Source organism: Phalacrocorax carbo, chromosome Z, assembly GCF_963921805.1.
Source record: "Phalacrocorax carbo chromosome Z, bPhaCar2.1, whole genome shotgun sequence".
Classification (NCBI taxonomy): Eukaryota; Metazoa; Chordata; class Aves; order Suliformes; family Phalacrocoracidae; genus Phalacrocorax; species Phalacrocorax carbo.
The window spans coordinates 51,185,817-51,213,623 of NC_087548.1; the positions used below are offsets into that span (position 1 = coordinate 51,185,817).

General features: G+C 40.4%; 1 protein-coding gene across 2 annotated transcripts in view; it reads left to right on the forward strand.

Annotated features, from left to right (window-relative positions):
• Positions 1 to 27,807, forward strand: part of FBN2 (fibrillin 2) — a 183,263-nt gene that overhangs the window by 46,797 nt on the left and 108,659 nt on the right. For both annotated transcript variants that reach the window (XM_064437967.1, XM_064437968.1), the window contains exons 7-8: positions 9,917 to 10,042; positions 26,622 to 26,747. In XM_064437967.1, the coding sequence (XP_064294037.1) occupies positions 9,917 to 10,042; positions 26,622 to 26,747 (252 nt within the window). The remainder of the gene's footprint in view (positions 1 to 9,916; positions 10,043 to 26,621; positions 26,748 to 27,807) is intronic.

Below are 27,807 nucleotides of genomic sequence, written 5' to 3' on the forward strand. Positions count from 1 at the left end.
CAACAAACTGTTCAACAACGAACTGCAGTCATCCATTAGCCAATTCCTGAGTACAGCAAGCCCAAATATGCACTTGTTCTCCTTGTTCCAGTTTAAGGATACTCCCCATGCAATAGGGGCGGTCAGAGAACATAGTGTCCCTGGACCTGCGCTGAGAAAGACACCAGGATCACAGCCTCCCTCCTGAGCTTCATCTTGATTGAAAACTATTCGGTCATCTCCCATCTCATGAACTCATTTGACCCACTTGATTGCAGACTTGTCAGGTTGTGTTCCAAAATCCCTGTGTAACTTGGCCAGATCAAGTGGGAGAAAGGCAGTGGTCTTTACACCTCAGGCAGGTGTCCCGTCTGTCCCCCCAGTTATCTCATGTTCAATAATGGGGAAGACTCCTTGATAACATCGCCATTGTCTGGCCAATCACCTGGCTCCTCATCAGGGTCATCCCAAATGTCCCCATTCCAGTGCTTGGGATCTCATGTTAGGGCCCACACTTTAAGGATGTCCATGGTCCCGCCCTGTTTCTCCAAGTTAGCACTGACGAGCTGTACTGCTTTATCTTCTAATCTCTTTTTATTTTCTCTGTTACTGTAAAATTAGACCTTGCATCATGAGCTGCATCTCTTGCCTTTGTGCCTTCTTTTGTAACCTTTCAATTTGAGCAAGCAGTTCTCTCTTTTTGTATTCCCATTGCTTCTTTTCATTACAATTGATATGATAGCATGCATCTAACATTTTGCAGATAATGCCTTTACCATTTTCATCTTTAAATTTTACCTGTGCCAGGTCTGTGTATCTTTTCACCTGGTTCCACTCAGACCGGTGGTCTCAGACCCAAGCATTGTCAAACCGGGGCTGGGGTGGTAGAATCCCATGCCTCCCCAAATAAACCTCTACCCTGTTATCATCAGACCCTGCTTGCTGTGCAATTTTGTGTTGCTGTCTGGCCCTCTGCCACTGTCTACTCCTTGATGGAATAAGGTTCTGAGCCTGAGGTACAAGGTGAGGGGTATTACAAGAAGGCATTTTTTAGGTGGATAGCAATTACACCACCCTGCAACTGGGGACTATTCTGCTTCCAGTCCAAAATTCCTTATAATCTACTGAATAGGTATCACTCAGTTCCCCAGGAAAGTATCCTTACCTGGGGTCCCCAGTGAGGTCAGACCACCATGGCATGGGCCTGCTCTTCCTCAGAAGCACTTGAATCAGGCGCTTGCAGAGGGATTCCTGGACCCTTCCTCACAGTGATGGTGCTCACTGCCCAGCAGTGCTGCTGTGCTGCTGCCTGGTCGGCCCAAGCCCTGTGGGAGGAAGGGCTGGACCCTGAGCAAAGCACAGCGTTACATCTTGTACCAGTGTAGAGTAAGGTTAGTATTTCGGGCTGAAATCAGATGCTGTAAATCAGCACAGTTCTTTGAGTTCAGATTATGATCTGTATAGTGAAATAAATTAACCAAGAGAGCAATATCCCTTTTGATCAATCAACCCCCACTCAGTCTGGGGATAAACAGAAATTCAAATAATTGTGGATGACAGATCTTTTTGTTTTGTTTTGTTTCCCGTTTTCACAAAGTGTTTACTTACTGTTCTGTCCCTGTATATCTGCAACTTATGGCTTCCAAAATCTGTGTGGAACAGCACAGCCAGGCACTGCAGGCATTACATGCCTAAGAAAATCTCTATGGCAGAATTAAGAGCCTTCTTAGCAAAGTGATAAAGTTGACTAGAATGATCTGCTCTAAATTTTTATATAGGTGATTCCCTGTAGTGCTGGAGAAATTTCTGCTTTAATTACTAATTCACAAAATAACAAAAAGCATGCAAAAGCAGTGTTTGTTTGTGTGCATCTATGTGTTAGCAAGAATGTCTGTCAGGTAATTCAGAAAAGGGGCTTTGACACTGTCTCCCAAAAACTTTTGATGTACAGGCTGGATGAGCAGACAATAAGGTGCGTTGAAAGCTGGCTGCATGGCTGGGCCTAGAGGGTGGTCATCAGCAGCTCAAAGTCTAGTTGGAGGACCAGTGACTAGCACTGTACCCCAGGGGTCAGTACTGGGTACAGACCTGTTTAGCATCTTCATTGATGAGCTGGATGGTGGGGCAGACTGTACCCTCAGCAGGTTTGCAGATGACACCAAGACTGGAGGAGTGGCTGATATGCAGAGGGTCATGTTGCCATTCAGGATGACCTTGGCAGGCTGGAGAATTGGGCTGATGGGAGCCTTACGAAGTTCAACATGGAGAAGTGCAAAGCCCTGTGTCTGGGGAAGGACAGCCCCATGTGCCACTGGTGCTAGGTGCTGATGATTTTGAAAGAAACATTGCAGAAAAGGACTTGGGTGTCCTGGTGGACACCAAGTTGAACATGAGCCAGCAATGTGCCCCTGCAGCAAACTAATGATGTCCTGGGCTGTGACAGAAAAGGTATTGCCAGCATATCGAGGGCAGTGATCCTTCCCCTCTCTTCAGCACTGGTGAGGCCACACTTGGGAGTGCTGTGTTGAGTTCTGGGCTCCCAAGATCAAGAGAGAGATGGAGCCACTGGAGAGAGTCTAGTGAAGGGCCATGAAGATGGTGAAGATACTGGAGCATCTCTCCTCTGAGGAAAGGCTGAGTGAGCTGGGACTCTTCAGCATGAAGAGAAGGCTCAGGGGAATCTCATCAGTATATATAAATACCTGATGGGAGGATGCAAAGAGTACAAAGCCTAGCTTTTTCTAAGTCGTGCTCTTTCTAAGGGCACATTTGCGCACGTTTGTGCAATGAGCACAAACTGAAACACAGGAAAATCCTCCTCAACGTCAAGAAACATTTTCTAACTGTGAGGGTGGCCAAGCACTGTCACAGGTTGCCTACAGAGGTTGTGGAGTCTCCATCCCTGGAGACATTCAAAAGTTGTCTGGACATGGTCCTCAGCAACCTGTTCTAGGTGTCCCTGCTAGAGCAGGGTGGTTGGACCAGATGACCTCCAGTGGTCCTTTCCAGCCTCAAACAGTCTGTGATTCTGTGAAATACATCCTGATTCAGGCAGCTTCTCTTGCTCATGTTATAAAAGATCTCAGGAAAGTTACTCTCTTACTGCTTCAAAAGGGGCTGTGTAATGTCCACCTTTTCTCACTTCTTTTTCCGTATTCCTTCTCCTTTAGTCTTCTCTGTGGCCCCACGTATTGCAGCATTATTCTTAGTGCTGCTTTCTCCTACACTGCATCAGAGTTCAGTGGCTTAAAATTGCACAAATCTAACAAAGTCTGTTGTTTGGCTGGATTTCTACTTCAGGTCTATTCCATCAGAATTCTTGGTAAGAGTTCTTTATGAACATGAGTTGAAAAATTGAGATAAAATCAAGATATTGTAAGATTTTTAATTCTTAGAAATTAGAACTTGATGAAACATCTTTCCTTCAGTTTTCATTCACACAGTGGTATGATTGACCTGAAACTACAAGCGAAGCTGTTAGCTCAGATTTGCTTCTGTGAAGCTCCTCACAGCATTATCTTAGCAAAGGTATCTATTTTATTTAAAATAGTTAGATTAGTTTTAAGCAACACTAAATCCCTTCGTGTTATTTCATTTCAAATATTTGCTTTCCTGTTCTTCTGTGCTTACACTGCTTAAAGCATCCAAATTATACTAAGGAGAAATACTTGATTGCGCTTTTCCTTATAGGTCAGAAATAGGCCCCTGTCTGTGTATTACAGCTTATGTTTTAATGTTCATCTTGAAGTTATTAGCATGTTTTAGACATTCTTTTCATAACAATGTCATAAACAGAAACAGCGTACTGAAGGCATGCATGTTGGTTATAATCTCCAAGTCAAACTCCTTTGTATGACGAAGATGTTGGCCAGATATAAAGAATTCCTAAAACTTCTCTGCCAAACTGATCCTGGCGTAGCTTCTGGGGCTTCATTTAAATTTTGTGAGAGATCAGTAGAGCTCTTTAGCACCCATGCCCACAATACTGTGTTCTCTTTTTCTGCCAGCTTATTCTGTGTGGCAAATATTTTTAAGTTATGCAGTTAACATAATTGCTGAATTCCACTGGGAAGCATAGAAACAATGTGTTAGTCTACTTTGTGTGATGGATGAATGAAGAAAGTTTAAACAGCCATCATTTTTCTACATTTTTGGCATATTATTACAGTATAGGATGATTTGATTGTGTTATGTCAGCAGGAGTTAGCATGCGATGTTACCAGATGATGATAAGGCACAAACAGATGAAGTAAAGTTATATTTTCTGTGTGGAAAAGGAGAGATGAAGAATTTCTTTCTTCCACAAAATCATTGCCTTTACTTCCAACAGTTGAGACAGTCCTTTTTAAGTTCTGAGTACTGATAATTCTTCCTGACCTAAGTTTTGTGGAGCCTGAAGGTTGACAGCATGTTGTCTACTCTGTCCTGAATTCTCAGGCCACTCTACTGGAGGAAGGAACTGGACATAGCATTTGACACTGGGGAGACATTGCTTGCCTTTCCAAACTCCGTACTAGGGTACATGGCCCGTAGAAATAAGCTGCAAGATTTTGCTGCAGCTAGATAAGAAAATTTTAGAAAAAAAAATCTAGTTCTAGCTAACACAGAGCAGTGTTGTTCACAGGGGGTCAAAAAAACCCCTCCAACAGTCAAAGTAGAAACCCTAGGAGGGAGCCAAGGGGTATGCTGTACGGGCAAATTGTGATTGAAGTGCTTGCTACTACTCTGCAATACTGCAAGGAAATATAATCAGTTCCTAAAATTTCTGTGCCAAACTCATACTGGCGAAGAAAGATGAACAGATACTTTAATCCAAATAGTAGGACTAAAGGGTGGTAAGTCTGCGAGTTGTGTACAGACAGAAACTGCAATAATGGTAGCAGGTATGACTGCATGCAGGTAAACTGCAAAGAAGAAAATAAAGGGCTCAAGCTGGAGCTTGGGGTGGGGGGGCTACAAAAATTTTAATAATAGAGGAGTATTAGCAATTCAGAAAACAGTTCTCCAAGTGTGGCAACTCCTATCTGAGGAGGCTTCCTTTCATGAAATACAAAGGTCAGATGAGACTAGCATTAAATATTTTCTCTGAGGGTTTTAGAAACAAATACAGGTATCTGGCTAATGCTTGTTAATGATCTTCTTTCTGCTGATGACATCAGATTTACAGAGACTTTTATTAAAGGAACACAAACCCCCTTGGTATTCAGTAGAACAGTATCTTTGTCACATATTGACTAGACCAGAGTCACTCAGTCCACATTTTGAATGCTTGACATTTTTGAAGTGAACGCTTACATCAGCAGATAGCGTAGTTTGGTAGTTGATATGAACAAGCTGAAATCAGTAGAACTTGCAAAATAGATCATAATTTCAGTATGTGTTAGATGTCAGAATGTGCCAAGATTTAAGTAGAGTATGAGGTTGCTCCTACTCCTCCCAGGATGTGCATGTTGCAGTCTTAGTGTATCTTAAATGTCTCTTAGCACCTTTTCAAGATAAATTATGTTCTCTGAGTAATGTGTTTGCATGGAACATTATGGTAGTATTGTTATTTTATTGTTACCATGAGCAGCTTTTAAAAAAGTAGAGAAACCCAATCAAAATTCAAATTGTTTGGTTTTGTTTTGGTGTCGCCTCATTATGCTGCCCCCCCCCCCCCCAAAAAAAAAAAAAAAAAAGGGTTCTATTCAGTCCTTGCTTAACCAGGAATTGTAGCTGTTCAGACATCCCTCTTCCCAAGAATTCAGGCAGCAGCAACTTAAATGTTCCACTTGAAAGTACTTTATTGCCATTGCTACATGGCCTTAGGAATAGCATAATGGCAGAAATCCTGCTTTGGACGTTTTCTCAGTTCCTCCCTGCATTCCTCAACAGTCCGTTTCTCAGCTACACCCTTTCCCTTCAGACAGTTAATTTTTTGCTCTAAGGAGAGAAAAATAGTCCTGGCTGAATAGCTTTTGAAAATACAAAGGTGGTTCATCTTGCTACCATTGCTGACATTGTTAAGTATATATAGCCATTACAGGAGATAATATCCCAAAAAATCTGTTCTATAGTTGGATTATACTGTACTGAATATTAAAGGCACTGACATGGACTGGAGAAAAGAGAGAAGACAGGTGAAAGTTCAAATTCACAATGAAAAGTGACAGATGATAATTTTTAGATAATCTAGTGTTTGGAATTAATGTGTCTGGTTTACTGACAGTATTAACAGTGTCATCTATGATCCCATCCTGCTGTCATGAAAATCAGTATTAAAACAGGAAAAAAAAACCTTAGTATTATTTCTGTTGTATGTATTTGTAGTATTTCTGCTACCTGGGATGGAGAGGAATAACCAACAGTTTTCCATTGTATTGAGGACCAGTTTACTTTTTAGTTTCCACATGCCAAATTCATTGCAAAGAAATGCCCTGTACATTTTATAGGTAAAATTCAAGAGAAAATTTGTATTTGGGTAATTGTTATTACTACCATTGTAAAGAAAAAGTTCACACTCCAAAATTTTTGTATAAAATCTGAGAGGACTTATTTTTCCAGAGATTTTTGGTTCTTCAGAGTTCTTTGAGAAACAGCCCACTTATCAGAAAGGGAAGCTGAATTTGGCTGTGTTTTCAAAGGTACATGTTTAAAGTTAGCTCTGCAAATCCTGCAGGCATTTTGCAGAGAAAATGCTGCAAAAGTGAAGAACCTTTTTTCACTTGCCAGATACTGTCAAGCCTATAAACACACGGAAACATTCTACCTAATCTGTAGCATATTGGAAGTCTGAATACAGAACTGTGTCTAAAGAGTTATTTATCTAATTTTCTGTTTATGGCAAAAAGATTATTGTGTTAATGTGGTTGGGTTTAAAAGCATGAGTAAATGGATAATTAATAATGCTAAAACTCCTGTGTGGCTTAGTCTGACTGTCAGAGGTATAAAAAAGGTGAATGAAAATGTGCTTCATTACAGATATGTTGTATTGTCAGAAAAAATTCTTGTATCTTAAAATGGCATTTAAGAATTCCTAAAATATTCCCTTTTAAGAAAATGCTTTGTCCTTTCTGACTTTTTTCAGTTCCAAAACACTAAAGATATATTAAAACAAACTTGGGTTTTCATCAAAAGGTGATATTGACCAAAAAAAAAGCATCAGACTTGTAGTGTGTATCTATGTTTTTAAGCTGATATTGAAGTTGAATATACTTACTGCATTTACATTTAAATGTGATTTAGAATAGTGAACATATATGCCATCACAAATAAAGATTGATATTAGCACAGAAAAACAAGGTAGTGCATGCGATTCAAAGATTTGCAGGATCTCATGTTTCATGGTGAAACTGTGCTTTCTTCACTGGACAAGCACTGCAGTGTGTTGCATAATTGGGATTGGCTTTTCAGACTTCAGCAGAGCTTGATATTTATTTGTCCTTTTAAAATCCTAGGATTAGAATTTAAATAAATTAATTGAATCAGTAGATCTTACAATTTTGTTCACTTCAAGGCTTCAGTGATACCTTTCCTGTTTCTAGAAAGTGTTATTTTCCTGTTGCTACTGTCATTAATTTACTATTACTTGACATCTCTGACTTACACAACTGTCAAAGATATGCAGTGGTTATTTTTAACCACCGATCTCCTGACACAGTTGGCTTAATTTAAAGAAGGATTAATAAATGACACAAGGCACAGGCATACTGGGTGTGATGAGTGCATTTTGAGGCCAAGGGTCAAAAGACAAACACCATATTAGTTTTACTCAGAAGGGAGCTACTGGGAGGGCTGGGTGTGAATAAATGATGGAACTCATCTTCTATCTAAGTGTTACTAAATCACATCCAAATTCCTTAAAGTTTGCTTTCCAGGTAAACTAGAGGGCACTAAGCACTAGTTATTTAGAAGAAAAATGCTTGCAGGAAGTTTATGCCTCTGTTAAAGTCCTTAATCCATTTATAAACTGTTGCATTTGGACAAGGGACCATGTTGACTAAATCATGACAGATTCAGGTACTAAATGCAAACTTCTCCAGCAAATATACTTAACATCAAGTCCAGCCGTTAAAAAAAGTATTTAAAAAATTGCCTTTGTCCTTGACTATGAGCAATTATACATCCTTAAATGAAAAAGTGGGTGAATGGATAAGGCATAATTGTGGGTTTTATCTATAGCACGAACACCAGGAGTAACAAAAACTGAAGAAATACTATAATCCACAAACTCAGGTGGCATTTCAGTATCTTGTGAAGGGCTTTGAGATAATGAACACCCTCCTGAAAAGGAGTACTGTATGTTACTATTAATATGTTTAACTTACTCCATCTGTATCTTGCTGTTCGTAGTGGCAAAGAGCTGGTTGTAAAGGGAAAAGGTAGACAGAAAGAAAATGTGAAGAGGAAAGAGGTACTTTCTTCTGCATCTTAAATAAAGTTTACCAGGTGCTTCATTTAATAATGCATGCAGGCTAACAGGAAAACTGTATGAAGATGGAAAATAGGGTAATGGTTAAAATTCTTTGTTCATTTAGTGCTAATGAAAATCTGGAGAAAAATAGATGAAAAATATTTTTGCTAAATGCTTTAAAAATATAGTAATCTTGAATAGGTGTTTTAGTCATAATGGAGAAAGAAGTGAAATAAAATTGTTTTTTTAAAAATAGGCAGTGCATTGCTTTAATGCTATAATTGAGTTCCATTCTTAATTGTAATCCAAGAAGAGAAAATAGTATGAAATTGAACTCTGCACAGAAGAAACTCACAGGAAGCCATGTGGCTCCCTTTTCTAAAACCTACAAAGGACACTTTCATTTATTTCACGGTGTGGAGAAGTAAAAAAATCAGTTGGTTTTTGCCTCTTGTGTGAAAGGAAAACTGTTTTACTAGAAATATTACCTGAAATCTCAGAGAAGCGTTTCTTCAGGTTTTGGGAGAAAACTTCGAAGCCTTCTCTCCTCTATGAACATTTGCATGCATGTGAAATTCTGTTGTGAAGGAATTAGTAAGGTTGCTTAATTCTAAACTCTCTGATAACTATAGGTTAACTGAACTTCTAAAAAGAGCTACTGAAAAGCTAAATACCCACATAAAATACGTATATGTATAACATGTATGCACTAGTCTGGAGCCTATGCTCCTCCTTGTGTACAAAGAATTTCAGTCTGTTTAGCACTGGTTATTTCATAAAGGCTTCTATGATCCTTGGTATTATTTTAACTGCCTCTTCAGACTTACATATTGAGTCATGTGATAGTTTTGTATAAAAACTACAGAAATACAGGATGTTTTATGTGTAAACAAATGAGAGTGGGGAACAAAAATCCCAACATAATTTGAACTGGAAATAGCACATAAGATACAACAGGAAGTTACTGAAAGTAAGATATAAAGTGAAAATGGCAATAAATTTTCTGAAAGCAAATATTTAATGTTGACAGTCCAGCCTAAAGAAATCTATGAAATTCTAGTCCTACTTATTACTTCAGTAAATGAAATTATGCAGGTCATTTGCCATACAACTTATACTGGCTGAATAGCACCTATTTTCTATTGACTTGAGTAGTTTGACTTCTGTCCAGGAAGTATATCTTGCAAGAATTATCATATCTAATTAAGATGGACAGGATGGTAGTCCGTGTGTACAGGTAGAGATCCTTTCAAAATAAGACTCTGTGTTTTGTAATGGCCACATATAAGGGACAATCTGAGTGTATGGGATATGGAATATCCCATTCCAATTATATTAAATTATATGGGATTGAATATAACACACATGGAGGTCTGGGTCATGTGACTGCTGTTATTGCCATACCTTATATTGATGCTGAAGTGGAGAAATGTGCTGGGGTTTCCTGTGGTTATTTTAAAGAATAATTTCAGAGCTCTCTGTATCAGCAAAAGCCATGATGAAATTTTGTACCTTATGTCAAGTAATACTTTTTTCTCTTCGTAGATGTTGATGAATGCCAGGCTATTCCTGGAGTCTGTCAAGGAGGAAACTGCATGAATACAGTAGGTTCCTACGAGTGCAAGTGTCCTGCTGGCCACAAACAGAATGAGGCAACTCAAAAATGTGATGGTGAGTGATGTTGTCAGAGAACATACCTAAAAAGTCGTTAAGTGTAAGGCATTACAGTGCTTTAGTAATAGAAGAAAAGATTCTGAATAGTTGCAGTGTCTCATCTGAACACACCTAACATCCTTGTACTGTGCTTTCTGTTTCTTCTTCACAGCATCATCTGTTTTTACTTTGCTCTTCATATTTTGCATTAGATGTTTTTTCCTGTCTGACTTGTGTGGATAAAGGTGATGTTTATCGTGTTTCAAAATTTAGAAGTATTGATAAAGAGTGCATCTGTGAGCACCATATAACTGAGTTATTAGGATTTTGTTTGTTTTCTCAAAAATGTCCAAAATATTCTAGTACAGATAGGTTTATCAGCCTACTGACTGCAGCGTGAAAAGCAAATGTGGCAGTTTTGGTAATGGATGTAAGAAATTGCTGCTAGGTGCATTTTGTGTTGAAGAGCCTGGGAAAGTGAAAAATACATAGCAAATGTCCTTTTTTAGATGAAAAATCAAATAGACATTTAATAAGCGTAGTTTAATAATCATAGATCATGTTTATTTGGTAAACATGTTGATATAATTAAGAGCAGCATTTCTGTAGAGTTTAAAGTGGTAGAAAATTGTTGAGCTTTTGTGGGTTTGATGAAGACTTCACTGATTTGAGTAAAGTTGCCAGGCCTTCAAAAGAAATCAGGACTCTCAAACTTCATCCCAACCAATGGGTACCTTCACATTAAAGTTACACAGATAAGAGGACTGCTTGATAAAGGCTTTGGCTTGTGGTTAGGCTGCAATTTAAGTATGTTACCAAATTACATTATACTCAGTATTCAGTTACAAACAAATACATTGTTTGTAGCCAGTTTTGGAAGTTATTTCAGAGTTTTCCTTAGTTTTGCCTACAATTCAGAATTCACAGGAAAATTGAGTAATACAATCAGTTTGAAAATAACATTTTATAAGTGAAAATGTTGCATATGGTGTTGTGGCAAGTAATCTCAAAAAGTAAAAAAAAAAAAAATCCAAAGGTATTTTCCTGTGGTCCCGTCCTCCACCCTTTTCTGTTTTTTTAATGTTGACTAGTTCCAATTTCTGCTCAGCACACAATGACATTCTTGTCATGGGTTTTTCTAGGGGAAATCTTGCTATATCTTGTTGAAACCTTCCAAGAAATAGTTTGCAAGAAATAGACCTGCAACCATAGAAACAGAGCTTTTCCTACCACTGTTGAGGAGAAGTAGAAGCAGCTTGTGTATGTCTTGCATGTGCACATGTCTACCTACCTAACTGTATGCAAGAGTGTGCTGATAGGTACCCAGCATATGCACAGAGGTTTAGGGCTCTGCAGGGAGCAATGACATTCACAGGGAGAGCAGGTCCATTTGAGCCATTTTAGAAGGGAACACCAGGAGCCTTGCTGAGACACTGGGAAAAAGAATTTCTCCACACCTTGAAGACAGAACAGTAGAAGCGTTGTAACGCAATAGAACGGTATGGCACCATCTCCACAGCCTTCTGCAGGATCGAGGGAGAAACCAGAAGGCACCAAGTGTAAGCTTTAAGTTTAAGTACCACCTCCTAAGAATGCGGGAGCAGGCAATTCCAAAGAGTAGGAAGTCAGGCAGATGAGGCAGAAGGCTGGTTTGGCTGAACAGGGATTTTCTAGAGAGAAGGAGAAAGAAGAAAGTATATGGCCAGTGCAAGCAAGGTCAAGCCACATGGGAGGACTACAGGGATGCTGTTTGCCACTGCAGTGAGGAAATAACATGTCGCCAAAGCTCAATTATAGTTAAAGCTGGCCAGTACTGTGAGGGACAATAAGAAGGGCTTTTTAAAATACATTAATGGCAAAAGGCAAGCCAGAAATAACATTGGCCTGTTGCTTGATGAGAATGGTCACCTCACAAACAGGGAGATAGACAAGGCAGAGACATTTAATGGTTTCATTGCCTCAGTCTTCAACACTGATGGTGGGCTCTGGGACTCCCAAAGCCCTGGGCTAGAGAACTGGACTGTGGGAATGTTTAACTCCTAATAAACCCTGAAATAGTGATGGACTTGCTGCTCCCTATAAGTTGGTGGGGCCTGATGAGATTCATCCAAGGGTTCTTAAAGAGCTGGCTGATGTCATAGCGAGACCCCTCTCAATGATTTTTCAATGCTCCTGGGAATCTGGAGAGGTCCCAGTTGACTGGAAGCTGGCAAGAGTTGTCCCAGTCTTTAAGAAGGGTAACTACAGGCCTGTCAGTTTCACTCCTATGCCTGGCAAAATTATGGAGAAGATTATTCTGGAAGTAACTGAAAAATGCCTGAAAGACAATGCAGTCATTGGTCCTAGCCAGCAGGGGTTCATGAGGGGAAAGTCCTGCTTAACGAAGTTAATTTCCTTCTATGACAAGGTTACTCACCTAGCTGACCAAGGGAAGCCGGTCAATGTAACCTTTTTGGATTTCAGGAAAGCTTTCGATACTGTCTCTTACAGTATCCTCTGGACAAAATGTCCAGCATACAGCTGGATAAACACATAATGCCGTGGGTGAGCAATTGACTGATGGGTTGGGCTTAAAGGGTTCTAGTAAATGGGTTATATCGGGCTGGTAGCCAGTCACTAGCGGGACTCTGCAGGGATCCATCTTATGGCAGTTCTCTTTAATCTCTTCATAAACGACTTGGATGCAGGACTTGAAGGAATACTAATGAAGTTTGCTCATGACACAAAATTGGGAGAAGCTGTTGACACTCTCAAGGGCAGAGAGGCCCTGCAGAGAAATCTAGATAAATTAGAGAGCTGGGCAGTCATCAACCATATCAAGTTTAACAAGGGCAAGTGCCAGATTTTGTACCTGGTGTGTGGCAACCCTGGATGTACATACAGGCTGGGGAACAAGAGGCTGGAGAATAGCTCTGCAGGGAGGGACCTGGGGGTTCTGGTCAACAGCAAGCTGTACACGAGCCAACAGTGTGCCCTGGCAGCCAAGAGGGCCAACTGTGTCCTGGGTGCATCAAGCACTGTATTGCAGCCAGTCAAGGGAAGTGATTGTCCCACCCTGCTCTGCGCTGGTGTGGCTTCACTTTAAGTACTGCGTGCGGTTTCAGGTGCCACAGTATATTAAACCTACTAGAGAGTGTCCAGGGGAGGGCCATGAAGCTGGTGAAGGGTTTAGGGGGGAACAGTATGAGGAGCAGCTAAAGTCACTTGGTTTGTTCAGCCTGGAGAAGAGAAGACTGAGGGGAGACCTCATTGTGGTCTACAGCTTCCTCACATAGGGGGGAGGAGGGACAGGTGCTGCTGATCTTTCTGGTTACCAGTGATAGGATGCAACTGAATGGCAGGAAGATGTGCCAGGGGAGGTTTAGGTTGGATATTAGGAAAAGGTTCTTCACCCAGAGGGTGATGGAGCACTGGAACAGGCTCCCCAGGGAGGTAGTCATGGCATCAAACCTGAAAATGCTGAAGAAGCGCTTGGACAACACCGTCAGGCACATGGTGTGAATTCTAGGGTTGTCCTGTGCAGGGACAGGAGTTGGACTCAATGATCCTTGAAGATCCCTTCCAACTCAGGACGTTCTATGATTCTTTGACATGGAGCGAGGAATCCTACAAAAGAATATGACTATAAGGGAAGTTTGTAGTCAGAGCTACTTTTCCTGGGAGAACTAAATCCAAGACATTTCATCTACCCTGTGCTGTATGGCAACCTGTAAGGAACAGAGATAAGTGTAAAATGGGCAGCACATCCAAGTAAAATCTTCCAATTTTTGTGGGAGGCAGAATGGGAATATAGCCATAGGCAAGAGGTATCAGGATTTTTCTTGCCAGGGAGGTGAACAGGAAAGAGTGGCTGGGTAGGATACAGGTGTTTTGTAGGCCCTCAGTGAGGCATCAGCATATAAGAAGGGGAATTGTAATTAGAAGAAAAGGAAGAGGGCAAAGTGCTTTGTTTTCTCTTCACAAGGGCTGTCCTTTGGGCTTGCCCATGTTGGAAAAACTGGAAAGGAGGTAACTGAGACCATATATCCACCACTCCTGCTGTTATTAGAAAAGGACATCATGCTTATCAGCTTGTGACCCTTTACTTGGCTGCTTTCTCCTCTCCACCTATGTAGAAAGAATTCCAAAGGATGAAGCATCCCTTTCCATTCATTGCTAACTGCAAAACCCCATCTGCTGTTAGAATTTCCTGCCATTCGATTTCTGGCTCTTAAAATTTTAACTTCCTTTTTATTTCTTATTGAGTAGTAGTGGTGAGGGGTGTGGGGGCATTAGTAATAGATAACTCAGAACACAACGTATGAAAATGTGTGGTAATAATCCAACACTACTTGCTTTTTTTCTGATAATAGAATCTAATTATTTGGAAAGGTAAATTAGCAGATATCATTAACAATTGTATGCAACTTAGTTTATGACGAAGTTTATGTAACAACATTTAGCACTACTATCAGGTCAGGCATGGTGCTGTACTGATGTGGATATATAGCTTATGCACCAGATCTAATTTGTATCCTACCAGCTCCAAGCACAGGTACAGTGAACCTAACAGCTACCTATACCCACCTTAAATCTGACATAACCTGACATGATTAATTTTGTCAATATCTTAATGCTATTATTGGTTTCTAAGCTATGTACTTCTGCAATAGTTATACAACATTTAGAAAGTGAATAAGCATCTACTGTTTGCAATTATCTTTGCATAACTGGCTATTTTTACCATCATTTTGTGTGACATGGGGTATCAAACAATAAGTTCAGTTGTTATGATTTTGAAAAATTCTGACATTACCGTTTATCTTTCAGTAGAATTCAAGCTTAATTTTACTGAGCATCATAACATAAAGTACACAAAATTCCGAAACATCTTGAAATTATGCCATTAAATATAAAAAAAATCAGAAAAAAAATCTGCAAATGTTGAATTTTTTCCAAAATGTGACTGTGATGCCTCACTTGAAAGACTGGATTTGAAAATGTTAGAACTATAATCAACTCATCATTTCAAAGCTGAAGCAAAACCGGCTGTAATTGCTAAACATTGTATTTGATTGTGTAGGCAATATATAGATTAGAAATGTATGCTTTGTTGTTACTCATCTAGTATTTGTGTTATCAGTTGCAAGGCATTTCATTGTAAGGCTTTTATTCAAATTGGTATTCTTTGAATTACATCTGTTTATTTTGGCAGGATTCGTTCAGCTTGAGATAATTTAGAACATGTTATAGTATTAAATGCAACAATTGCTTTAGTGTTAGAGAGTAACTTTTAAGTTATTTTGATAAGTGTTACTTATCCTTGTTCATTAGAAGTGCCCTTGCTTTTTAATTCTCTCAGTCATGGTGTTTTTATTATTATTGCATGAGACCTGTACAGCAGGAGTAGGGCAATAACGCTTTTGCCCAAGCCAGCTGTTGAGGTGTTAGTCCTAAAAAAAAGGCATTTCTAATGTGAATGTATCATCAGAGCAAAGACAGAATTTGGGTATCTGTTATGATGGACTACTGTCTCAGTTCAATAAAGAAGTCCCTGTTCTGATGATGTCTGTAATATACCCATGGCAGTGTTCATGCTTTACTGCTGTTATCCATAGAAGAGCTCCATGTGAAGGAGACCTGATACCTTCTCACAGGCAAGAATGCAGTTAAAACATATCAAATAGATGCTTTCATAGAGATCAAAAAAATGCAGGTAATTTTGTATATGCTGTATTTCTGCCTGGCATATGCACTCCAGCTTTGATGCCTGTCCTGATTTCGGCTGGGATGGACTTAGTTTTATTCCTAGTATCTGGTATAGTGCTGTGTTTTGGATTTAGAACGAGAATAATGTTGATAACACACTGATGTTTTAGTTGTTCCTAAGCAGTGCTTACACTAGTCAAGGACTTTTCCAGCTTCCCATGCTCTGACGGCTGCACAAGAAGCTGGGGAGGTAGGGGACAGAGCCAAGACAGCTCATCCAAACTGGCCAAAGATTTATTCCATACCATGTAAGATCACGCTGAGTATATGAACTGAGGGCAGTTGGCAGGGGGAGCAGTGATAGCGGCTCGGGGACTGACGGGGTGTCAGTTGGCAGGTGGTGAGCAGTTGCATCACTTGTTTTTTCCCAGGGTTTCGCTTCTCTCTCTCTTGTTGTTTTCCTTTCCATTACTATTACTATTACTATTACTATTACTATTACTATTACTATTACTATTACTATTACTATTACTATTACTATTACTATTACTATTACTATTACTATTACTATTATTATTTTAATTATTAAACTGTTCTTATCTCAACCCATGAGTTTTCTTACTTTTGCCCTTCCGATTCTCTCCCCTGTCCCACTGGGGTGGGAGGACTGAACAAGTGGCTATGTGGTGCTTAGTTGCTGGCTAGGGTTAAACCACAACAGACCTTTTTGGTGCCCGGTGTGGGACACAAATGGTTTGAGATAATAACAGTTCGTGGTCACAGCATTGATTCGTCCATTCTCAGTATCAGTTTATCAGATCTGCGCTATGCTCTAGGTTTTGCTGTACATGTTAGATTTGTGTCGGTTTTTGTAGTTTGCTGTGCTTTACAGTGATTTGCAATGTTTTGCCTGGGAGATTTGTTATTAAAACACTGGCCTGGAGCTTTATCTGGTATTTGGGTTTTGTACTGAAGTTGTTGCTGTACTTTGGGTACCACCTCATGGAGACAATTAACAATTATACCTCTTCCTCCGAGACAATTTTTGTGGAGGAAATACAGAATGGCGCCTTTGCTACCTTCTTATATGATGTTTCCTCCTTCATTACAATAATTTTTCAGTTTCTTGAACATCCTTGGGTAGCTAAGATACTTGATATTTCTTGAGAATATTGTTTCAGTTTGTCTAAGGTTAATAAGCAATTTAAGAAGACCCAAGGCTGGATAGTTATGAGTGGCAGCATATGTGGGGTACTATGGGCAAATACCTAGGACAGTGGGCACCTCCAGACTCCTTCACCCCTGAACAAGTGCAGAATCCTGAAAAACTAGTAGAGTATTTGGAGAAAGTGTGTTGTCACCCTGGCAGTTCCAGAGAGACACAGATCACTGCAACATGCTGGAGCCTGGCCCATGCCTACCGAGTCCTGTTCAACACTGTTCAGAACCCTCAAGGGGGAGAGAAGGTCTCTGAGTCTGAAGACAAAATGACAGGCACTGCGGCCATTCAAACATCTACAACAGGTACTGCAGCTGAACCAGAGAACCATCATTTGCCCCTATACACAAGAAGAAATCTTGGAAGCGAAAGCCAACTCATTTAGAAAGAGATGATGGAAGAGCAGGGCCATCACGAGGAGAGGAGGAGGAAGAGGAAGAACTCATAAATGAATTGGAAACCACCTGATCCCTATTCCTGAGTGAGCTGTGAGTTATACAAAAAGATTTTGGCCATCATCTAGGTGAGCACATTGTCACCTGGCTGCTCCGGTGCGGGGATAACAGAGTCAGTAGCCTGGAATTAGAGGATAGGGAAGCCAAACAACTGGGATCCCTTTCTAGGGAAGGGGGAATTGATAAAGTGATTGGAAAAAGGGCACAAGCCCTCAGCCTCTGGAAGCGACTCCTGCCCAGCGTCAAAGAAAGGTAGCCCTTCAAAGAGGATGTTATATATCACCCAGGAAAATAGACCACCATAGAGAAAGGTGTCCAGCAGCTGAGGGAATTAGCCATGCTTGAGGTGATTTATAGTGACCTGGACAATGAATAGTCCCCCAAAGATCCAGATGAAGTCTGGTGCACATGACCCATGTGGTGAAAGTTTGTGTGGAGCTCACCATCGTCGCATGCAAACTCATTGGAGGTACTGGCCTGGAAAGATGAAGAAGCACCAATGGTGGGGGATGTGGCTATCAGACTCCAGGATTACAAAGCAAATATCTCTTCCTCCCTTGTCTCAGCTTTGAGGAAAGTGTCCCAGAAGGTTCAGCCGCTCAAAGAGGGTATGTCCTACTCCCCACCTGTATGGACCAGTATCTTTCTAGCTACTGCTAGTAAGCTAGCCATTAGGAGTAAGTGTCCCTTTGCTCAAGAGAAAGGATACACACTGTGGGCCACTCTGTGGTTTTACCTGTGTGACCATGGAGGGGACAGGAGGAAGTGGGATGGAAAATCTACCTCAGCCCTAGAAGCATGGGTACATGAGTTGCAAGGAAGGACAATCACTCGGGGGGATTCTTCCAGGAAAATTGCTGCTCCAGTTTCCAGTGAGCAGGTCCTCAGACAGAGGAGTAGAAGTGCTGGTTTTATTTCTGGTCTTACAGAGGGACTTTTGGTTCACATTTACAAGAAGTACAAGAATACTACAACCAGACTAGAGGGGCCCTGCCTCCAGCCAAGTGGAGGAAAGGGACAAACACATTTACTGGGCTGTGTGGATCCGATGGCCTGGCACATCTGACTCACAGGAGTATAAAGCTTTAGTGGACACCGGCGCACAGTGCACCTTAATGCCATCAAGCTATATAGGGGCAGACCCATCTATATTGCTGAAGCAACAGAGAGATCCCAAGAGCTAACTGTATTGGAGGCCAACATGAGCCTAACCAGAAATGAGTGGCAAAAGCACCACATTGTGACTGGCCCAGAGGCTCCGTGCATCCTTGGCACAGGCTACCTCAGGAGAGGGTATTTCAAAGACCCAGAAGGGTACCAGGTGGGTTTTTGGTGTAGCTGCCTTGGAGGCAGAGAGAATTAAACAGTTCTCTACCTTGCCTGGTCTCTTGAAGGACCCTTCTGTTGTGGGGTTGCTGAAGGTCAAAGAACAACAGGTGCCAACTGCAACCACAACAGTGCACTGGCGGCAATATCGCACCAGCCGAGACTCCCCGATTCCCATCCATGAGCTCATTCACCGACTGGAGAGCCAAGGAGTCATCAGTAAGACCCACTTGTTTTTGAGAAAGGGAAGAAAAGAGTCCAAATCCTTCTGAAAGCTGGATTTGCTGTAAACCAAAATAAAGTCAAGGGACCTACACAGGAGATCCAGTTTTTAGAAATAAAATAGCAAGATGGACGCCATCTGGTTCCAATGGATGGGATCAACAAAATAGCAGCCATGTCTCCACCAACTAGCAAAAAAAAACCCACAAGCTTTTTTAGGTGTTGTGGGTTTTTGGAGAATGCATATTCCAAATTACAGTCTGATCGTAAGCCCTCTCTATCAAGTGACCTAGAAGAAGAATGATTTCAAATGGGGCCCTGGGCAACAATAGACCTTTGAACAGATTAAACAGGAGATAGTTCATGCAGTAGCCCTTGGGCCAGTCCGGGCAGGACAAGATGTAAAGAATGTGCTCTACACTGCAGCCAGGGAGAACGTCCCTACCTGGATCCTCTGGCAGAAAGCACCAGGGGAGGCTTGAGGTCGACCCCTAGGGTTTTGGAGTCGGGGATACAGAGGGTTGAAGCCCGCTATACTCCAACTGAAAAAGAGATATTGGCAGGATATGAAGGGGTTCGAGCTGCTTTAGAAGTGGTTGGTACTGAGGCACAGTTGTTCCTGGCACCCTGACTGCTGGTGCTGGGCTGGATGTTCAAAGGGAAGGTCCCCTCTACACACCATGCAACTAATGCTACATGGAGTAAATGGGTTGCAGTGATTACCCAGTGGGCTCGAGTAGGAAACCGCAGTCGCCCAGGAATCTTGGAAGTGATTATGGACTGGCCAAAAGGCAAAGACTTTGGAGTATCACCAGAGGAGGAGATGACACATGCTGAAGAGGCCCCACTGTATAACAAACTGCCAGAAAATGAGAAGCAATACTTCCTGTTCACTGATGGGTCCTGTCGTCTTGTGGGGAAGAACGAGAGATGGAAGGCTGCTGTATGGAGTCCTACACGACAAGTCGCAGAAACTGCTGAAGGAGAAGGTGAATTGAGCCAGTTTGCAGAGGTAAAGGCCATCCAGCTGGCCTTAGACATCACTGGATGGGAAGAGTGACTCATGGATGGTAGCAAATGCTCTGCGGAGGTAGTTGCAGCAATGGAAGCAGAGCAACTGGCAGTGCAGAGGCAAACCCATCTGGGTTTCTGCACTGTGGCTAGGTATTGCTGCCTTGGTAGAGGATCTGGTTGTAAAAGTATGTCATGTAGATGCTCACATACCCAAGAGTCGGGCCACTGAAGAACATCAATGCAACCAGCAGGTGGATGAGGCTGCTAAGATTGAAGTGGCTGAGGTGGATCTGGACTGGCAACATAAGGGCGAACTATTTATAGTTCAGTGGGCCCATGATACCTCAGTCCATCGAGGAAGAGATGCAACATACACATGGGCTCATGATTGAGGGGTGGACTTGACCATGAACGCTATTATGCAGGTTATCCATGCATATGAAATGTGCGCTGCCATCAAGCAAGCGAAGTGGGTGAAGCCTGTATGGTATGGGGAACAATGGTTGAACTATAAATATGGCGAGGCCTGGAAAATTGACTATATCACACTCCCACAAACCCACCAAGGCAAGCGCCATATGCTTAACAATGGTGGAAACAACCACTGGCTGGCTGGAAACATATTCTGTCCCACATGCCACTGCCCGGAACACTATCCTGGGCCTGGAAAAACAAGTCCTGTGGTGACATGGCACCCCAGAGATAATTGAGTCATTCTTCACATTCTACTTCTTTAACCTGTCTAAAGCTCTGCTTTAATTGTTAAAAATGTTATTCAACAGTTCTCCCTGAGAGTATCCACAGGAAAAAGCAAATGTATTTTTAACACATACCACTTAAAAATCTCTGATGCTTGTGGGGCTGTGCATAACAGAAGTGAAAATCATCTGCAGTCTGAAATATTTGCTATTATTTCATAGTTCAGTAATCAATGGAGTTTCATTTCCAGCATTGTTGGCAGCCTACTACAGAACAGGTCATATGCTCTGGCTTTGTTTCCTCTAAGCCCCTGCCACTTTTGTCTGTGGTAGAAGGTAGGTACTAATTAGTACACAGTTTCCCCAATAACTTCCCTAGTCACATAATTCTCCACAGGGAATTGTGAAGATAACAACCCACAATGCCCAGTTTGCACCATTTTTTCTGGGAAAAAAACCATAATGAAAGTGTTACTTGTCCATTTCCTCATCTTCACAGCCAAACTGGTAATGCCAAAATGATGCCATCATAATACTATGCTTGCATTATTCCAAGAATGGAGCAGAGAATGAAAGCAAGCTGTAGTTTTATTCAGGCTATTTTTTTTTTAAATAAAGATTTTGAGAGTTCATAATCTCTCAGTGTGAGATTTATAGGATAAAACTACAGCCAATCCTTCAAACAATTACACTTTCAGTTAGTGGGACCGGCCATTTGAATGAAGTTACATCATTTTTATATATGGATTGGGCCATTGGGGAGGATATAAAGAATTGGCTTCCTGTGAGTTAGAATTTATGTACAGAGAAATTATTTAATAAAAACTGTGCTGTTTTAATGAAGTTCTGACATTTAAAACATTATATAGAAGTGGTGTAGTATGGAGTCTTCTGCTCACTCTTTTCCCTTCTTTAAGCATGGAAAACCAGATCAAATATTACTTGCTGGCTACGAAGGACAAGTCCAATTTGGAGTCAGTAACCAGGCAAGGCTCCAGTGTTCAGAGGCAGAGGCTGGAATCTTACACTAACTATTCAGACCTTCTTTATTTAATAGAAAGTCTTCTGCTTAAGGAGGAGGGATTTGAGATCCCCTGCTATATTCTTTGCCCTTAATAATCCAGATGAATTTTGTGGGTTAGGGTTGTTTTTCCCTGTTGTTCCTCCTGGAAACAATAGCTATTGTTGAAATAAGTAGGAATGTTAATTTTGTGCTTTTTGTGCCATAATGGATTTTGCTAGAACTATGCTAAGCAACAAATATTGCTTTACTAGGCTATTTGCTTGCATTATATTCTTGTGTTTCTTTTTTTAAAAAATTAGTAAAAGGCATGTGTTTGGCTTATCATATTTGTTTTGAGCCTCAGATTACAGTTTACTGACACAGACCTTTCAGAAATTAATGCAATTGTATATCAGTAAAGAGGGTTTAAAGGATTTCCAAAGCAAGTGAGAACAACTTGTATGTGTAACTGTGTGTGTATGCCCTCATGTGTAGAAATGTAACTAGGTAAATTAGGCTATCTGAGAAAATATGACCTTTAAATCCAGTTCAGTGTTCAATGTTACTGATTTTATTTACAAGCTTTTCTATATTGCTGGTTTATAGACTTTCCATAGTAGTCAGGACAACTCCTTCCACTACTGGGCAAGTCATGGAAGGATTCAAGGAATGTGCACAGAGCTGAAAAAAACTGGAAAAGGCCATTACAGGGGTTGTACCAAATTCCAGATATCCGGAATGTGATGTCTTAAGTAAACAAAAGAAAACCCCAAACCCTTCTCTTTTTTGGCCTAAAAGTTGTGATATTCGATATATTGAGTTTTCATTGTCTTTTTAGGAGTGAAATTCTGTTCATTTTTTAGGATGTTATGTTTCAGAATTAGTGGAAATATGGGTCGTTCAGAGATGGATTGTATATAAATAAACTGAGAAATAAGTTTCAGTTGTGCTTGCTGGTTTACATAAGAGGTAGACTACTACTTATTAGTACTTCAATGGTCTGATAAATGTGTTCAACTTACTCTTCTCAAATTGAAAATACATCATGCTCCTTCACTAAATGTAGTTAATTATTACACCCTTTACAGTCAAAGGTACTCAACGAGGTAGGATGCCTCTGATGCTCTTCCAAAAAGGTGTGTTGTTGTACTATTGACATAAAAGGGCTAGGACTATATGACACAGGCTAACTCCTTTTTTTTTTTAAATGTGGCACCAAAATGCAAAGAACCTTTTAAAAGAAACAGTTCTATTTCTAGTTTTCCTGCTTTAATGTTTAATTTCATTACACTGTATGTTTTTCAGATTTGATACCACCAGGTATTACTATAGGCTAAAACTATTTTCAGGGAACCCTTTTCAGAGTTCAGCAGTTGAGAGCCCCTTTCTAGTACTTTTAATTCAGATATTCATAAAATCCTGCTTACTGTAGCAGTAAAAGTCATGAATTCTGGATGACAGGTAGCCAGGCTGTGTTTTTTTGGCAGAAGCTCACCTGTAAATACTCACACCTGCAAAGTTTATGCACACATTTAAATTGGTTTTCACATTGAGACTGTCTTTCTCATCTTGTGTGCAATGTTGGAACTGCAGCCATTCACGCCACCAGTCTTTTTCACCCTTAAGACAGCATCTCCTCTTACTATCTTTGGAGCATTTTCCCTGAGACCATTAATTTATATATTTTGGAGGGGGGAAGGGAGGAAATTGAGTAACTTTTCCAATCAGCCATCATAAAAATAGTTCTTCCTGAGGCAAAGTCTCTGAATTTCCAGTAACGGAGATCTTGTTGAAAGGATTCCACATGCAAGAACCAGGTAGGGGAAGGAGAGACAAAGATTTAGCTCAAAAACTAATGAAACAAAAAATCCACTGACTTGGTACTGCTCCAGTAAGTAAGGAAATTATTCTTCCACAAGGGTTCTCTGTGTTAATTGGTTAAAAAGAAAACAAAAAGTGTTTTTCCTCCACATGGAGAAGATTGTGGAATCTTCCTCCCACTCTGGTTGCTGCCTGGATTTCAGGAGGGTACTTCCTCCCTTCCCAGCAACCTGTCATTTTTGGACAAGAGCTCTAGTCAGTGTTAAACTCCTATGCATGTAGCCAGGTGAGAAGGATGGTGTACGTCCTGCAGCTTTGCCAAAGTGGCTAACTACTTCCTTCCTGTGTCTTCCACTTACCAGTGATACAAACTCCACCTACTCATTACCTCAATGGACTCTGTACTGTATGGCCAACTTGTTTGGAATTTGGTTTCTTATGGTAGAAGATCAGTTGTTGTGTTCTTGTAATTAAGATTACTGCCTTTGAAGTAGCAGGTACCTGTGCCAAACAGGGTGAAAATAAAGGGGAAACTTTCTATTTTCAAATGCCTGTTGGTTTTAGTAGTCAGATTTTTATAGATCTGTTTTTCTTGAGCATCAAGCAGTGCTTGAGCATCTAGTGACTCTGCCATTGGGAGGGTGTCACCTTCCAGAAAAAGTAAGCTCTTCTTGTAGAGTCCTCATTTTGTCCAATTTTCTTACCCGTCTTTCTGACATGATGTTACAGGCTGTGTGTGTATACAGAGGACAGTATTAATGTTTAAAAGACTTATGGTTTGTGAAAGACCTGTACTGCATGAAAGATCTCAGCAAAGCATGCAGCCAGTTCTGGTTCTGTTTTGATTTATGCACGTGGTTTCATTTCATTGGATTAAATCAGATGGTAAGCAGTTCATCACATTATTGATACTGTCTTTAATGTAATAAACTAATGCAAGATTTCAGATATTTCCTGGGCAATTATTTGGTTGTGATTTATATAATAATTTGGAATTCTGGAATCTCTGCGGTGGGTAACTATGAAGCCTTAAGTGAAAGCATTATTTCTTAGAAGTGTTTTGATTTAGCAAAAATTACACTTTCTTTTGTACATACTTGACCAGAAGTCTAAAATGTGGGGAACAGTTGTCATCATTTCGTAACTATTTTAACATAAAATTTAAACTTTTTGCATCCTTGGAAATGCTTAAGTAACCTAATTAAAAAGAAAAAACTTTCACTTCCTCTGATTCTGCTTCATAGTGCAAAAGAAACAACAAAGGCCACAGGATACTTATAGGTATGGACTAGTTAGGAAGTTTGAAGACATTACCTGTAAGATAAATTGTCTTTTCTACAATGATACTCCAAATGACATGCCAGGGGAAAGGGATTATTAAACTATTATTTTCACTTTACAAAGAACAGTTTTCATGTTCTTAGTGACCTTGTGGCAGAATTTAATTTTCCTTTCAGTACTTGAACGTCCTCTGCAGATTCATATCTAGAGGGAGTTCTTCATATGTGGACCTTCCCACAGTGCGGAGTTACCTTTTTAATACAGTCCCCGTGCATACCAGGTCTTCTTGACTCTCTTCCTTTTCTTTGAATTTTCAGTGTGGAGAGTGTAGCAAGGGAGGGAACAAGGTATGCCTGACATAAAAGCCTCCAAAGAAGTAACACCTGCTAAAGTTTATTTCTCAAGTAGTCAGTCATCTCAAGAGAATTTCTAGAATGACAGGTCCAAGGAAATGATAGGTCTGTGTAAAAGTGCAAGGAATGGTCTAAGGGGTCACAAGGCTTTCTCACAAGGATTGTGAAGACCTTCACAGTGTCATCACAAGATAATCTCTGTCATACACTCTCTCTGATGCTTCTCCTGCATTATTTGACATGAGACAGTCTGGGTTCAACAGTCTGATTTTTTTTGTTTTGATTTTTGTTTCACAGTATGAAAGCTAATTCAAATTAATACTGCATCCCAGATTTTTACAAACAAGTTAAGCCAAATTCTTGTACTAATGACTACCTTTACTATCAAATTATGCAAAACTTGTGGTATCATATCATTCCAACTGGTAAACATAACTCATCTCAAGGTAGTTAGAACGTTGGCTCATGTTTTCCCCTGTTTTCTCAGAATGCCTCCCATATTAAACCCAGGCCACAGTTCACGTTCACCGAAAGCCACTTGAAAAGCTGATGTACAAAGGTCACTTAAAAGCAACATTAGGTTACTAAAACAACCCTAAAAATATGAATATGTCTAAAGGTTGTCACAGTTGTAGAATGGTTACTTAAAATGGCTCATTTGTTTGAATGGTCATAACATAGTCTTTATTCTTCATGCTGTTCTTCCCACTTGTATTTCTTCCATTCCAGTTTGCTCTGCTGTGCTTCACATCTCTAACAATGCAGTCAGACTGCTTCCTCCCATTGCTTCTCATTGCCTCAGCTCCTCATTTTGCTTCCAGTTTGTGCTGGGGCAGCACATGGTGCTCTCAGTCCTGGTGCCAAGTGTCCTAGCATCCCCTTATTCCATTCAGCAGCTCGTTCATCAGCTTTATGACATCTCACTTTATGTGTATTACATACAAAAATGTTTCAGTTTTCAGATGAGACCACTGCTTTTAGTTAGCAGAAACATCTGAATGGATTAAAAATATCTAGAAAAAAAGTAAAAATGCAACATTTGGTTGCATTTGAAGAGATTGGCCAAGATTATTGCTTACAGTTGGAGTATTAGAAGTCCAGAAAGCACTCAGATCTGATGAGCAATATTTCTGTGTCAAAGAAGCCTAGAGCTGTCATGCTTGGCTGCTGTAGCATCCTCCTTCCTTCAGCTCAAAAGCAGGATGTGTGTTTTGGTATTGCATTGTAGCTGTTGTGTGCTTCCTAGAGATGGCACTCAGCATATGTCATCTGGAGGAAATTCCAGACTGCTCTCACGTACTCTGTGCCTTGAAGCAGTACACCCCTTGAATGGATAAGGAAAGCCTCCGTTAAATGGCAAACAAAATTATTTGCAGTATGCAAACACCAGTAATAAGTTATTCAATCTGAGCTGAATAGCAACTTCATTTCAGAAAAGCTCTATTTCCCTCTGTTTAATACAATATGTTCCAGTGCTCTGCTCTGCTAATTATTTTATGTCCTTTCCTTTTGGGTAGACATTGATGAATGCAGCATCATCCCAGGAATCTGTGAAGGTGGTGAATGCTCTAACACCGTGGGAAGTTATTTCTGCATCTGCCCACGGGGTTTTGTTTCATCCACGGATGGCTCCCGCTGTATTGGTAGGTATTCCACCCTGTAGGCTTTTAGAGCTCTCAGGGTTATTAAGGCAATTTATACACAGCAGCAGAGGAACTTCTGTCCCAACCATCTAGCATTCCTGCCCCACCCCAGGACCTCATTATGTGCTAACTCACTAGTATCTCTGATCCAGCTACCTAAAATTGATAATGTCCTCCTCTGATGATGATTGCCACTGCAACCATTTTTGATGTAGGTTGTAGATCCCTGTGTCAACTGTATTGTAGCCTGAGAGCTCCTGCATGAGATCTGGAGCTTAGAAAAAAAGCAATCAATATCTCTCTGTTGTCTAGGTAAGCATAGGAAATGTTAATTATATTTGTTTCTTAACCTGCCTGTGATGAAATCAAAAGCTAAGCTCACTTTGCTTCTAAAGGAGCAAACAGTTATCCTTACTTGGTATTTCAAATTCCATCTCACATAGGTAAATTTAACCTTTACAGACGAATGTAAGGCAGATATATAAACTCAGAAGGCTTTAAGTGGTATATACTGAGGTGCCACTGATTTGGCTGGAACAGATAATAAAACAAACCAAATATTAAATTTCAGTAGATTGCAGCTTTTACAGGACAATTTATTTAAAACCTGATTCTATATTATAAAAAAAGATGTATGCTTATTTTCACATGTGGTAAATTCTTTTATATAGCTGCATGTGTCGAATATATGGTAAAAACCATTTAGGTAAATTAACTAAAAACACTGCATACCATGTGTAAAAAACATCAACAGTTGATAATAATAAGTGCCTTTTATAGATCTCATGTGGTTCTTCTTATTTCAGACATCTAAAAACACTTTGTTCTCCTGCTGGGAAAGGGATGGGAATTCTGAAGGGATTTCTGAATTACAGATAAATTATGTAAGCCAGTAGCAACACAAGACCTACAAGTGATTTCACATGGATAATTTTTTGCACAACGTGCCAGTTTTTGTTATCCAGGTTTATCTGAGGAGTGCCAAACTTCAAATATGTTGTGGCTAGCCTCAGGAATATTGAGAACCTGTGATTTCCAACATGATAAAAATTTCTATGGA